The following is a 15,455-nucleotide window of genomic DNA, read 5'->3' as shown; positions in this document are numbered from 1 at the left end:
TTTGAATTTGCGCTGTAACACAATAAATGTGGACTAAGTCAAGGGATATACTTTCTGAAGGCACTGTTGGTAGCTATGAACCTTTCAGATGAAATCTCACACATGGCTGCATATCCTCTTTGTGCATATGTGTTTGAGAGGGAAAGTTCATGTGTTTGTGGAAAAGGGAAAGAGAAGGTAGAGGAGAGTGTCTGTCTCGTACTACTGGTTTCACTCATTTGTTTATGGTAGTTTTCGTCTTCTGGCTATTTCTCTTGCTCTCCCCTGCTGTGGCTTTTGCTCTAATGACATTTTGATTTTAGTGTGTGTGTGTGTGTGTGTGTGTGTGTACACACACGCTGTTCTGCCTCTGAGAAATTGCTTCATTCAAGTCAATTAGGCCTATTGATTGTGCAGAAAAAGGTTTTCTAACATGAATATATTCATTTGTTAATTCCTTGGTAAGTAGCAAATTAAAACTTTAATGTACTGTATAGCGCTGTGTTCAATACAGATCAATATGATGCCAGCAGTACTGGCTCAGCCAGTTGTCTACCCTAGCAACCAACCAGTGCGAACCGATCGTCTTTCCTGTGACCACATCACCGGCCCCTTAGAAGTCAACTGCTGAGAGCTCGGCTCACACACACGCACACGCACACACACACACACACACACACACACACACACACACACACATCGTAACTCACGCGCACAGACATCGTCACGCACGCACACACACGGTCACAAATAAGCCTACGCACCAGCCCGCTACGCTATTCGTGGCTGCTGTAAATCATGGAGGCTGCCTCCATGATAAACAGTTCGCCTAGAGACGAGTAGCTAACGCGCAGTGAGAGCGCTAACGTAAGCTTAGCGACCAGCTGTCAGTCAACCATGGAGGATATCTCAGCCGAGACCGACCCCTATCTCCCTTACGACGGGGGAGGGGATACCATTCCCCTGCAGGAGCTGCCTAAAAGAGGTATGCCACGATCCCCGCACCTTTCCTTCCTTCTGAATGGAGGTGGGAGGTTCGTTTCTGTCTGTCTGTCCATCTGGCTACAGTTAGTCATGGAGCTGGATAATCTAATGCTCAAGCTCCCAGCTGTTGTTATAAAGACTAAAATGGTGTGGCGCTTATGATTTAGGACAGATAGGAGGGCTGTAATGTGTGTGTGTGTGTGTGTGCGACAATATTATCTAACTAACGTTAGCTGGCTGCCATTCTTCAACCATTCCCCTGCTCGTTGATGATTAACCTTGGCAGTTTCTGACCCAATATCTGGGCTGTGTGTGTGTGTGTGTGTGTTATCTGCGTGGTGAATTAGCTGGGTGTGTTTTTCTCACAGGAAGGCTTAGCTGAGCTGGATGAAGCAGTGGCCGAAGAGCAGCACCGTGTGCCACTGCCTCCACCTCCACCTTTTAGTCTCTTGACTTAGAATAAGCCATTAAATGTTTGTGTGTGTTCAAGAGAGAGACACGTGTTTCTGGTGTGTGTGTGTGTGTGTGTGGGAGAACACCTCTATAACAGCTTCCAGATGTTGGTCTCAGTGTGGTGCTGATCCATTTAACATGAAACCGTGTTTGAAGAAAAAAATAACTTTACATTTTTATTTTTTATTTTATGAATATTACTAACAGCACCCGATTTTAAACACATTTTGTCAAGGGAGCAGTGGAAAACTTTTTGAGTGTTTAATACAATACAATGTATTGTAAAATTGTTGATCTACAGTTGTTCTTAACCCAGGGCATTATGGGCCTGGGAGGCTCACAGGGATATAGGTATCCACAGTAGGCTTACTCCACCAATTACACATTTTTCATCGGAATACTTCTTGTAATCCCATTTTATTGTTATTAAACTGCAAAGTTTTCTCTGAAAATTGTCAGGATAATTAGCTTGAAAAATGAAAGATTCTCTACGATGCCAAAATGTTCCTTCCCAGGGCCCGAGACTTGGTTCGTCCAGCCATGCGCTGCACAAGACCTAGTAAAACTCTGTGCATGCTATTTTGATCTCACTTGAGTTGTGTTCTAATTATGAGGGAGTCCCTGATTTTTATATTTAGTATTAAAAAAGGGGTTCCGGACCCCAAAAAGTTGGAGAACAAAACACTAACTCACACTAACATCTATAAAGCATCTGCTATCCTCCTTATTACCTGTACAAAACATTTACATTCTCAACATGATTCAATGTTGTGTGTGTATATATCCTTTTTTTTCACAGTTAACTAATCCGTTGTGCCATCTTCCCTAAGGCCTTAGCCGTTCATGGCCCTCCGCTTAATAATATCCTTGCCTTCAATATAGTGCTGAGCAATTAGTGATTTCCAGGTTGTTTCGTTTTTTTAAAAATGTTTTAATGTTTTTAATCAACTGTGCATTATGTGGGTTGAATGCTGAATAAGCGCAGAATAAAACAATCAATAAAAGTTTTAAAAAATTGTAGTGGCTGCCCATTACTGCTTTAACATAATTTATTCACATTACTTTAATACAATATTTGTTTAATTTGATGACTTTATTTAATTCCATGTCATCATCTCATCTCTATAGAGCTGCTGCCTATGCTGTCTGACAAAATCGCTATTTTAGTAGTTCTTCAAAGTAAATAAGGCACACTTTTATGACTGCTGAATACCAACTATCAATCTCTTCGATCATGTATTCTCAGATGAAAATACCTCTCGAAGCAGCTGCTTTCTATCCCTCTAGGTTGAGAGAAGAAAAAACAGTCTCTTTGTCTGCTCCACACCATTCTTATTATAGCTCCGTGCTCCACACAGACAGGACAAGTATGCGGCGCACAATGGGTTATGGTAATTGTAGTTAATTGCCACGTTTTCTGCGCTAAACTATTTAGAATATTGGCCTGTTGGCAACTACAACTCTCTGCTACATCGCACAGTTCAGGCTTGATCAGATTTATCTCTACAGAAACTGTGCATTGAGCTCACAGCAAAAAAAACGGAACGAAATGGAATTCAAATACTTTACCCAAAGTTGGTCAATTAGTTGTTTACAAAACGAAAAATAACTTACATTTTGGTGAATCGCTCAACTTAAACTTAACCTACCACGTCACTGATTATCTCAAAAGAGAGAAACGACTTAACATCAGTCCTATTCCATCCACTTTCAGTTTACGGTTGAGCCCCTTAGGGACGAACCCTATCTGTGTGTCCGAGATAATGGTTTGTGTTGGTGTAGTCCTTGTTCATTACTTTCCCTTGCTGAATAAAATACACTGGCAAAGGATTCTCTCTCGTTCATTCCCCCTCTCTCGTTCCCTCCCCAAAAATTATTCTCTCTAGTCTGTTATGAGGTAGTTATTTCGGTCACGTTTCCTTACTAGCCTCGTGCAGGCCAGGGTTAGTTGCAGCCTGCTGTTCTCCAGCCCCAGTCAGTCCAGCTGCTGAGCTGAGCCTCCTTGACCTGCTTTGCAGGACTGGAATAGTGTTGGAGTAGCCTGATACTGGAGTAATGCTGCAGTAGCCTGATGCTGCAGTAGCCTGATAATGGAGTAATGTTGGGGTAGTCTGATACTGGATTAGTCTGATACTGGAGTAGTGCTGGATTAGCTTGATGCTGAAGTAGTCTGATATTGGAGTAGTGCTGGAGTAATGTGATACTGGAGTAGTCTGATACTGGAGTAGTCTGATCCTGGAGTAGTGCTGGATTAGCCTGATGCGGAAGTAGACTGATACTGGGGTATTGCTGGAGAAGTCTGATACTGGAGTAGTGGTGGAGTATCCTGATGCTGGAGTAATGGTGGAGTATTCTGATACTGGAGTAGTCTGAAACTGGAGTAGTGCCTATGTGCACTAAACCCTGACACTGAATGGTCTCAATTTAGGCATGTAACTGAACACACAAAGTGCACGTGTGTGTGTGTGTGTGTGTGTGTTGTGAACTCATTGATCAGTGTTGCTGTTGTGGTTGATATCAGTCCCTTGTAGGATTCTGTTTCCATAGCGTTATCATTCAGCTGGATGCTGTGTGTTAGCTTACACAGGTCGGTTAAATCAAAAACATGAAGTCCCTGCTGCACTGCAGGACCAGGGTTGCCTACCCCTGTTCTAGAGTCTAGATTAGAACATCCACTCAACCTCATTATGAAGACATTATTTATCTCCCCCCCGTGGATTTCACTCACAAATCAGGTTGGTTAGAAGGCGATAATATCCATCTCAATGATTGACTTGACTGCCTGCTCTGGTTGCCAGGCTGAGACTGTCTCAGCTGACTCCACAAGAACAAGCCATTTCACATTGGTCTTCCTCAGGAAGGGAAGCACCAGATGAAAGCTATTAAACTAGTGCGCACACACACACACACACACACACACACACACACACACACACACACACCTAGTTCCTGCTGCTCTCTGGAAAATGCCTATTTCTCTCTTACACTTCTATTTCTACATCAAAGGGCTTCATATAGACCTAATACTGTAATTGGAATGGCTTGGCCTTCTAAAATCAGGTTAGAGGTCTGAGAAATCCTTTATTCATTTCTCTACTCCTAGTGGTAGCAAGTAGTGTAGTGAAAGCACACATTTATAGCGTCTCTGTTTATTAGTGTTAATAGATTAGTTTACTTCTTTATTTTCTCATCCTCGCCATGGGCCTACTTTCCTCAAAATCAAATGTTATTGGTCACATACACATATTTAGTAAATGTTATGCGGGTATAGTGAAATGCTTGTGTTCCTAGCTCCAACAGTGTAGTAGTATCTAAAAATTCACAACAATACACACATCTAAAAGTTAAGAAATATATAATTATTAGGATGAGCAATGTCAGTGGCAATGACTAAAATACTCTATATACAGTGCCTTAGGAAAGTATTCGGACCCCTTGACTTTTTCCACATTTTGGTAGGTTACAGCCTTATTCTAAAATATATATATTTCTAAGTAATTCTCATCAAACTACACACAATACACCATAATGACAAAGCAAAAACAGAATTTTGGACATTTTTGCTAATTTATAAAAACGAAAAAAAATGGATATCACACTTTATTCAGATTCTTTACTCAGTTGTCACAATGGGTGGCTTGTGGATACCGAAGAGTCAGGCGCAGGAGACAGAAAGATTCCGTTAATGAATTTAATCAAATATCCACACGGAAAATATGCAAGGTATGGAGTGCAAGGTGTGCAAAAAGAAACGCACCACCCTTAAAAGAACGTAACCAGGGACGCAGCCCAAAAGGAATATCGTAACTCCAGAAATACAGAACCACATGAAAACACACCCTGACCAACGAACAATCCCGCACAAACAACAAACCTAACTAACTAGCCTAAATACCCCTCCCCACTAACAAGCTAACACAAAACAGGTGCGCAACTAACCTAGGCCTAACTAACAGAACGTGAAACATAAATCGATGGCAGCTAGTAGGCCGGCGACGACGACCGCCGAGCGCCGCCCGGGCGAGGAGGGGCGCCACCTTCCGTAGGTGTCGTGACATCAGTACTTTGTTGTAGCACCTTTGGCAGCTTTTACAGCGATTTTACAGAGCCTTCTTGGGTATGCCACTATAAGCTTGGCACACCTGTATTTGAGGAGTTTCTCCCATTCTTCTCTGCAGATCCTCTCAAGCTCTGTCAGGTTGGATGGGGAGCGTTGCTGCACAGCTATTTTAATGTTTCTCCAGAGATGTTCGATTGGGTTCAAATCCGGGCTCTGGCTGGGCCACTCAAGGACATTGAGACTTGTCCTGAATCCATTCCTGTGTTGTCTTGGCTGTGTGCTTATGGTCGTTGTCCTGTTAGAAGGTGAACCTTCACCCCAGTCTGAGGTCCTGAGAGCTCTGGAGCAGGTTTTCATCAAGGATCTTTCTGTACTTTGCTCTGTTCATCTTTGCCTCGATCCTGACTAGTCTTCTTGCCCCTGAAAAACATTGCCACAGCGTGATGCTGCCACCACCATGCTTCACGTAGGGATGGTGCCAGGTTTTTTCCAGGAGTGACGCTTGGAATTCAGGCCAGAGAGTTTTTGATCTTGGTTTCATCAGACCAGAGTATCTTGTTCCTTATGGTCTGAGAGTGTTTAAGTGCCTTTTGGCAAGCTCAAAGTGGGCTGTCATGTGCTTTTTACTGAGGAGTGGCTTCCGTCTGGCCACTCTCTACCATAAAGGCCTGATTGGTGGAGTGCTGCAGAGATGGTTGTCCTGGAAGGTTCTCCCATCTCCACAGAGGAACTCTGGAGGTCTGTCAGAGTGACCATCGGATTCTTGGTCACCTCCCTAACCAAGGCCCCTCTCCCCCGATTGCTCAGTTTGGCCGGGCGGCCAGCTCTATGAAGAGTCTTGGTGCTGCCAAACTTCTAACATTTTAAGAATGACGGAGGCCACTGTATTTCTGAGGACCTTCAATGCTTCAGAAATGTTTTGGTACCCTTCCCCAGTGCCTTGACACAATCCTGTCCCTGAACTCTACGGATAATTCCCTTTTTGACCTCATGGCTTGGTTTTTGCTCTGACATGCACTGTCAACTGTGGGACCTCCTATACCACAGGTGGACCTCATATACCACAGGTGGACTCCAGTCAAGTTGTAGAAACATCTCAAGGATGATCAATGGAAACAGGATGCACTCAAGCTCAATTTCGAGTCTCATGGCAAAGGGTCTGAATACTTACATAAATAAGGTATTTCTGTTTTTGCATTGTCATTATGGGCTATTGTGTGTAGATTAGTGAGGATTTTTATTTATTTAATCAATTTTAGAATAAGGCTGTAATGTGACCAAAATGTGGAAAAAGTCAAGGGGTCTGAATACTTTCCGAAGGCACTTTACATATGAAATGAGTAAAACAGTATGTAAACATTATTAAAGTGACTAGTGTTCCATTATTGAAGTGACCAGCCTGCTAGTGAGTGACTCATCATTCACCAGTGTTTGAACTTTGATCACATTCCCACTTCCCACAGATCAGGTGACAGTCCCAGGTTTCTAGTATTTTATGTTAGCAGTTAGCACCTAGGATTGATAACCTTAGTTAGCTTGGCAGTTAGCGCCTTGTTTCCTCGCATTGATATCCTTATTTAGCTTAGCAGTTAGCACCAACTGCCTCTCCTAGGTATCGTTATAGGCTAACACTAGGCTCTACAGCTTTATAGCACTCATTGGATGTCATTGTGCCAACTGTGCCAAGCCACACAACGTTAGCCCCTGGATGACGTGGTTGTACTAAACAGCCCCTGTGGCTGTATGCCACCCTAGCTAACAAACCCCAGCACAATATCACACATTGCTGGGAAGTTCAGCAACTACACATCAGTGGGGTGTCCCTGACCGCTTGCCAATGGAGAATGGTTTCGAAGGTCATCAAACCATGAATCATCATCATAAATGAATCACATACCCGTGGCTCAGTTGGTAGAGTAAGACACTTGTAACGCCAGGGTTGTGGTTTCGATTCCCATGTGGGACCAGTAAGAAAAAGTATGAAAAATGTATGCATTCACTACTGTAAGTCGCTCTGCATAAGAGTGTATGCTAAATGGAAGGGGGAAAAAATCAATCAAATGTGTTTAGCCGTAACTTGACAACGACTTGTCATTAGCTTTGCATCCATCTTCTGCAGATTGTTAGGGTTATGACAGTTGATGTGATGTCACAGAGGGTTTTAGGTGAATACTTTCTACTACCATGCCAGATTATCAACAGATTTGAGCTATTCCGGTATTGCTTTGCAGTGTATTCCTATTTCTCTCTTGCTCAGGTAAAATGTATCTCTGTAAAAACACACAATACACTGTACTGTATATCAGAGAGCTGAAAATAAGAATTTGCACAACAAAGAATGGGTCTAATGTTATGCATGCCTACCAGTTGTTTAAAGCACATACCGTAATTTCCGGACTATAAACCGCAACCTTTTTCTCACGCTTTGAACCTCGCGGCTTAAACAATTACAATTTTTTTCCCCCCCAAAAACACATTCTGTGACGTGCTCAGTTTTTTTGGCGGCATGAAGCTTTCATTAGACCAATGAAATTGCCGAACGGGTTAAGGTCAAACAACTTTTTTGTTTACTGTTTAGATTAAATCGAGCGCTCTCAAACTTCCCATCATTCTGATTACGGTAGTCATTTTGTCACCCTCATCATGGCAAAGACACGGAGAAACACAGGTTTCCCATGTGGCTCAGTTGGTAGAGCATGGTGTTTGCATGGTGTTTGTTTCAATGTACCGGTAGGCACCTGCGGCTTATAGACATGTGCGGCTTATTTATGTTCCAAAAAAAAATTACATTCAGTGTGCTCAATAGTCCGGAAATTACGGTACTTGAGGAGACAACATTCTCTTCTGACGTTTATTTGGGACACATAGTGACTTTGTTCTTTCCCGGACACATTCCCACAGACTTGTACAGTTGTCAGAACGACGTGGGAGTTGCGCAACGTGAGCCATTTCCCTCTTTATGGGTAGATGAATGTAGGCCTGTCTCTGTGCCTTTGAAAATAATATGTAATCCATATCTTACTCAGAGAATACTGCAAAACAATCCACTGAATTGGATAATGCACTTACAATTTGATAGATTTTTTTATAAAGTATTAGTCACGTGCTGAATACAACAGGTGTAGACCTTACAGTGAAATGCTTACTTACGAGCCCCTAACCAACAATGCAGTTTCAAAAAAATATGGACCAGAATAAGAGAAAAGTAACAATTAAAGAGCAGCATCTTTGACAACGATGTGCCGTTGTCCGGTGCTACTTCGCATGAATGTGTCTTACTTTCTGTCAGATCACACCCACTGCAGAGAGAGATGACCTTTTTCAAAATGGCGATTGGCTGCCCAGCTGAGTTGTAGTGCTATGGCACTACAAGCCACCTCTGCTCCGTGTGTGTGTGTGTGTGTGTGTGTGTGTGTGTGTGTGTGTGTGTGTGTGTGTGTGTGTGTGTGTGTGTGTGTGTGTGTGTGTGTGTGTGTGTGTGTGTGTGTGTGTGTGTGTGTGTGTGTGTGTGTGTGCCAGCCAGTATAATCTATTTAACTATCCTTGTTAGATGCGCCGATGCACTGCTACCAACCAGCACAGTCGAGCATGACTGGATCTGGGATTTCAAGCATTAGCATTGATCATCAGGCATTGTTCTTGATTATCGCCATGAAGGACATAATTTTGGAATGTATATTTTTGGAATTGCAGTCAGTTTTTCTCCTATCCTGCATCTCTGCCGGTTGAAACATTTTAATAAGTGTTGTAATGCAAATAAAAAATTAGCTACGTTTTCTGTGCTTTTTGATCATGCTAGAAGGGTGACCAGAGTTGTGTTCAAATCCCTAATGGTGACCGGAACATCAACTGAACATTCACTGAAAGCGCACCATTGGTGGTAGGCTGTACTGTGTTGGTGTGGTGTAGCCTACTGCAGGGTTCACCAACTGGTGTCTGTCTGTCTGATCTATGCCTGAGGCCTACATCCTGTAAAGAACCAAGCAGACCTACACCGAGAAGAACGGCAGACTGTTGTAATCCTTGGCCGGTATTCACTTTACATTTCACGCTTTACTGCTGTGCCTCTGTTTCCCCTGCCACATTTGTACTACAACATAACACAGCCTGTTGTGTACACAGAGGCATGTGACTGTAGAAAGGCCCTTGTGTCAATTTTATGGGGAACTGTTATCGGAGATTGTGAAATGAGATTAGAGGAAGACAACCTCAGACTTGTAAGTAAACATTCTCCTTTAAACCGGAATGGCCCTTTTTGAAGGAAGTCTTTAGATTGTGAATGAACCATTGTTCTAAGACTTAACCTCCATGACCAGTCAGTGATTCATTAAAAGGAAACGTAGAGCCCTGGCTCAGAATCTACCCCCTGTGTTCAATCTGCCATTGAAAGTCTGCAACTGCACTTCCATTTTGGCTCTGAGCTGCAGGTTTACCCACAGTGCTCTGGTGGTGAGGGGGTAAAGGGAGTAAAGACGATTTAGTCATCTGATTTATTACGGTGCTGTGTGTGTACACGGGTCAGTATTTTTTTTTTCACTGTGTCTGACTCTGGTTGAGAAGCAGCAGGCAGCCAACGGATGGATGGATGGATGGATGGATGGACGGATGGGGTTTTCCCCGGTGTGCCACAACTACCAGTCAGTCAGACAAACTCTTGTTTTCATATGCCAGCAGGCAGCGTGTGCAATGCAGTGTTCCTAATGGAGTAGATATTTACCACTTCCAGGTTGACGCACACAGTGTAAAGAATAAACATGAAACTGGGGTTTGTGTAATTTGATTTTAGGGATGATTATCGTGTGAGAAGGAGAAAAGGCTACAAGCGCAGTGTAGTTATGCCTCTGCTGGTGGGTTTTATGTACAGTACCAGTGTTTCTGCTGTCAGTCCTTGTCAGGGCGGAGGGAATCATATCTTCTGTGTCAGATGTGCCTGTGTTACTCAGAGTGGGAGGTTTTCTCTGACGCTGTTACTGTTGCCTCCTTTAACCTGGGTTTTTCAGTGGAGCCTGACAGGGAAGATCATTACGTCACTGTCTGTCTGACCCAGATGGCTTATTCAGAACAGCATTTGGCCCATCCAGACTTCTAGCAGGCTATGAAGGAACTAGTATGCCATTGTCTGGTCTCTCACAAACTCTCTCTCTCTCTCTCTCTCACTCACTCACTCACTCACTCACTCACTCACTCACTCACTCACTCACTCACTCACTCACTCACTCACACCTGTAGGATCTAACTACGTCATGTCTAACGGGGGAGGGGTGGTGAGCAGCACCACCCACCTGCTGGACTTCCTGGAGGAGCCCATCCCGGGGGTCGGAACCTACGATGACTTCCACACCATCGACTGGGTCCGGGAGAAGTGCAAGGACCGCGAACGCCACCGCAAGGTGAGGATGCGTTTACATTTTACAAACTAATTTAAGAAAAGAATAGCTGCACACGAACTATATATATAGATATAGATAGATATAGATTTTTTGTAATTTAGCAGACTCACAATCAGTGTATTCAGCTAGGGTAGGTAAAATAACCACAAGGTTGTCCCCAAGGACTCTGTGCTGGGCCCCTTACTCTTCATCTAGATTCTGCATTCTACTCACAACTTCTGACCCTCTTACCGTACAGTGTAGTTTTGTGTCTGAACAGATGTCTTATGAGCAACAATGTAATTTCCAGGTCAGGTCTTCATTGTTGCTTGTGTTGTTGTCTTGTGGGATGAGTGGGGGGGGGCTATTCTCCACAGTGTCTGCCACAGGTCAGGGCTCATGTTTGTTGTTGTGTTGTGAAAGAAATGGTGCCCTAGCTTAGACAGAAGTGTTCCCTGTTCTCTGTGGTGGCTCAGTGAGCATGTAAAAGCCTTTTTGTCTCAGTACCATTTATTTTATAACACTTAGTCTTTCTCTACTGGGCTTGGGCAGTATCTAAATTGTCACACCTTCACACCGACCTTGTGCCATACCGGGATATTCGGTAATATCCGAAGGTTAGCAATGCTAACAAGTACATGTAACATCCCATAGAGAATGCTAACTAAGTGCTAACGAGCGCATTGCAAACATTTTATAGAGTCCCTGACCTAAAGTATTTGCAGGACAAACATCCCAGCTTATAAAATTATACAATTAACTCCAAAATGCTACCCACAGTTTGCTGAACGCACAAAACAAATATTAGACAGGCTTTTGATCCAGGAGGGGATTCTTCGCTGTTACCAAAAAACAGTTCAGCGAAACTTAATTTTGGAAGAAGCTAACCACAAAGCTAGATAGCTAACTTGCTGCTAAATTAGCAAATCAAATGCACAACTGAAGAGCATTTAGCACATTTTAGACAGTTAACTTAATAGTTAAACAGTGGCAATAAAAAGTATGTGAAATCTTTGGAATTACCTGGATTTCTGCATGAATTGGTCATCAAATTTGATCTGATCTTCATCTAAGTCACAACAATAGACAAACAGAGTGTGCTTAAACTAATAACACACAAATTATTGTATTTTTCTTGTCTATATTGAATACATACTTTTTCCAACCTACACTGTGAATGTTTAAATTATGTGAACCCCTAGGCTAATGACTTCTCCAAAAGATGATTTGGAGTCAGCTAACCTGGAGTCCAATCAATGAGACGAGATTGGAGATGTTGGTTAGAGCTGCCTTGCCCTATAAAAAAACACAGAAAAAATTTGAGTTTGCTATTTACATGAAGCATTGCCTGTGAGCCATGCCCCGAACAAAAGAGATCTCAGAAGACCTAAGATTAAGAATTGTTGACTTGCATAAAGCTGGAAAGGGTTTGAAAAGTATCTCTAAAAGCCTTGATGTTCATCAGTCCACGGTAAGACAAATTGTCTATAAATGGAGAAAGTTCAGCTCTGTTGCTACTCTCCCTAGGAGTGGCCGTCCTGCATAGATGACTGCAAGAGCACAGCGCAGAATGCTCAATGAGGTTAAGAAGAATCCTAGAGTGTCAGCTAAAGACTTACAGAAATCTCTGGAACATGCTAACATATGTTGACGAGTCTACAATACCTAAAACACTAAATAAGAATGGTGTCCATGGGAGGACACCATGGAAGAAGCCACTGCTGTCCAAAAAAAACATTGCTGCACATCTGAAGTTTGCAAATGTGCACCTGGATTTTCCACCGCGTTACTGGCAAAATATTCTGTGGACAGAAGGAACTACAGCTGAGTTGTTTAGAAGGAACACACAACACTATGTGAGGAGAAAAAAGGCACAGCACACCAACATCAAAACCTCATCCCGACTGGAGGGTGGAGGGAGCATCATGGGTTGGGGGCTGCTTTGCTGCCTCAGGGCCTGGACAGCTTGCTATCATCGATGGAAAAATGAACCAGTTATCAAATCCAAGGGTTCACATACTTTTCCCACCCTGCAGTGTGAATATTTACACGGTGTGTTCAATAAAGACGTGAAAACGTATAATTGTTTGTGTGTTATTAGTTTAAGCAGACTGTGTTTTGTCTATTGTTGTGACCTTAGATGAAGATCAGATCAAATTTTATGACCAATTTTTACAGAAATCCATGTATTTCCAAAGGGTTCACATACATTTTCTTGCCACTGTAAGATATCTAGCTGGCAAACATTTTAGTTGTGAATTCCATACTGTAACTTGATCACCTGGCGCGTGCTGCATAACGGTGAGTGACTCACAAGGCTCCGGGTCTCTCGTCATTGTGTGCTTGTTAACAAACACCACATGACTGGGGATTACGGGTCAACTTCATCATGAAAAATTGTGACAGGTGAGGTGAAATGAAGAATGCAATCTGCTTTATCTCCTAACGTATTGCACAAGTTGACTACAGGTATTTACTTAAGTAGAAAGAAAACGTCAAAATAAATAGAAAAAAACAAAATCCCCCCGTATACAGCCCAGGTCTCTACAGTGTCTGCCAGGGTCATGTTGTTGTTGTTGTTCCCTTCTATGCTCTCTGGTGGCTCTGTGTGCATGACCTATGAACACCACGATGAAAACCTTTTTTGTCTTTTGAGATATGAATCTGGGTTACATGGTTCCTCAAGGTTCCATTCACTCCCACATTTGAATGTCATTTGAATGTTTCCTGGCGTGTTTCTTTTATCACCCGACAAACAGGAACACGTAACAATTGCTCTGAATTTGACAAACTGCAGTAGCAGCAGTTCACGGATGGTTAGGTCACTCATGAGTGGTAATAAAATAGTATCATTTTGATCATTGTTTCCCTAAAAAGGGGAGAACCATACATTGTTTAATACTTTTAACCAGCCGTGACTTTGAGTATTTATGTTAATTGTGTGTGTGTGTGTGTGTGTGTGTGTGTGTGTGTGTGTGTTCAGATCAACGCTAAGAAGAAGGAGTCTGCGTGGGAGTTCACCAAGAGCCTGTATGATGCCTGGTCTGGATGGCTGGTAGTGACGTTGACAGGACTGGCCTCAGGTAATACAGACACCTGAGCTCACCTGTACTAGTAATGTGAGAGCAAGATTGTTATAATACTGTTATTGCATCAAATGGTTGTTTTATGCAACAGAATAGAGGGTTTTTATAACACTCATCCCTGTGTGTTCTACTGAGAATGGGCCTCTGGGGGCTTAATGCTGAAGATTTACGATGTCTTGGGTGACCTAACAAGACCACATTCCATAGCATGAGTTGGTGTTTCTGTTCTATGAGGTACCAGGGTGGCGATGCCTCCAGTATGGATAATTATGAGAAAAACGTAGTTTTGGGGGCCAGACCCTGGATTCTACACAATGAGAACAGTCTTTACAGCAGATGCTGTTTGCTGTGAATTATTAGTATATTTTCATACGAATCTTAACCTTGTGACCCATTCCATACATCTGTTGTTTGGCATGAACATTCAGGAGGATATACGTTGCTATAAAATTCTGTGGCTCAAATCCCCTCGTTGGGCTCTCAACTAATCACCTATGGGTGGGTCGTTGACAAGCTTCATTATTGCAATAATTAATCGATGTTATTAATACGTTTTGAAAAAAGTAATATCCTAATTGGTGATTGACCTTGTCTTTCCTCATTATTGATTAGAATTTCCACGACAGTAATCAAGAGTATTTACGGTAAATGCAGGCTCGTCATTGACAACGTGTTTGTTGTTCATCTTGTTTTTTATGTCACACTGGCACAGGCTTAAACTATTGTTTCCTCCTCATCCTCTTTGTCCAATCAGGTGCCCTGGCGGGTCTGATCGACATCTCTGCTGATTGGCTGAACGACATCAAGGAGGGGGTGTGTCTGAATGCCATGTGGTTTAACCACGAGCAGTGCTGCTGGGGCTCCAACGAGACCACGTTCGCTGAGAGGGACAAGTGTCCTCAGTGGAAGAGCTGGGCGGGGCTCATCCTGGGCCAGGAAGAGGTGAGAGGGATTTAAAAATGTAAAGTCAAAATGTAGATTTCCGCCTAAACAGAAATAATTATTTATCATGAGAGGGCCATAAAAAATACCAAGTAATGATTATACTGCCAGAATGATTAAAATCTCACCTTTTCTAGTAAAAAATAGTTAATAAATTGCTGAGGTGTAGTCCACTTTTGAGGATACAAGTACAAATATATGATGAATAGGGCTTAACATGTTTAGGGGAATAGGGCTTAACATGTTTGAACTGCTTTCTAAATATAGTAACAATCAAATTATAAACGACTTACTATAAGATTTCACCTTTCTTATAACTGTAAAATATGTGTTTCTCCCCAATTTCCTGATATCCAATTCCGATCTCGTCTCATCACTGCAACTCCCCAACGGGCTTGGGAGAGGGCGAAGGTCGAGTCATGTGTCCTCCGAAACATGACCCGCCAAGCCGCGCTGCTTCTTAACACCCGCTCACTTAACCCGGAAGCCAGCCACACCAATGTGTCAGGAAACACTGTTCAACTGACGACTGAAGTCAGCTTGCAGGCGCCCAGCCCGCCACAAGGAGTCGCTAGAGCGCTA

The 15,455-nt window shown here is 42.8% G+C and overlaps 1 protein-coding gene across 10 annotated transcripts in view; it reads left to right on the top strand.

Annotated features, from left to right (window-relative positions):
- LOC106577864 (H(+)/Cl(-) exchange transporter 3) overlaps window positions 1-15,455 on the top strand; it is a 53,395-nt gene that overhangs the window by 18,564 nt on the left and 19,376 nt on the right. For 7 of the 10 annotated variants that reach the window (XM_014156274.2, XM_014156271.2, XM_014156276.2 and 4 more), the window contains 3 exons: window positions 10,706-10,866; window positions 13,829-13,928; window positions 14,686-14,873. In XM_014156274.2, coding sequence (XP_014011749.1) covers window positions 10,706-10,866; window positions 13,829-13,928; window positions 14,686-14,873 — 449 coding nt within the window. Of the gene's footprint in view, window positions 1-667; window positions 965-9,017; window positions 10,114-10,705; window positions 10,867-13,828; window positions 13,929-14,685; window positions 14,874-15,455 lie in introns of those variants that run through there. The other 3 variants (XM_014156272.2, XM_014156278.2, XM_045701433.1) reach the window with 3 other exon arrangements.

Source organism: Salmo salar, chromosome ssa18 (genome assembly GCF_905237065.1).
Source record: "Salmo salar chromosome ssa18, Ssal_v3.1, whole genome shotgun sequence".
In the NCBI taxonomy this organism is placed as follows: Eukaryota; Metazoa; Chordata; class Actinopteri; order Salmoniformes; family Salmonidae; genus Salmo; species Salmo salar.
Note: the sequence above shows the minus strand (reverse complement) of the source record. Positions and strands in the feature narration are given on the sequence as shown.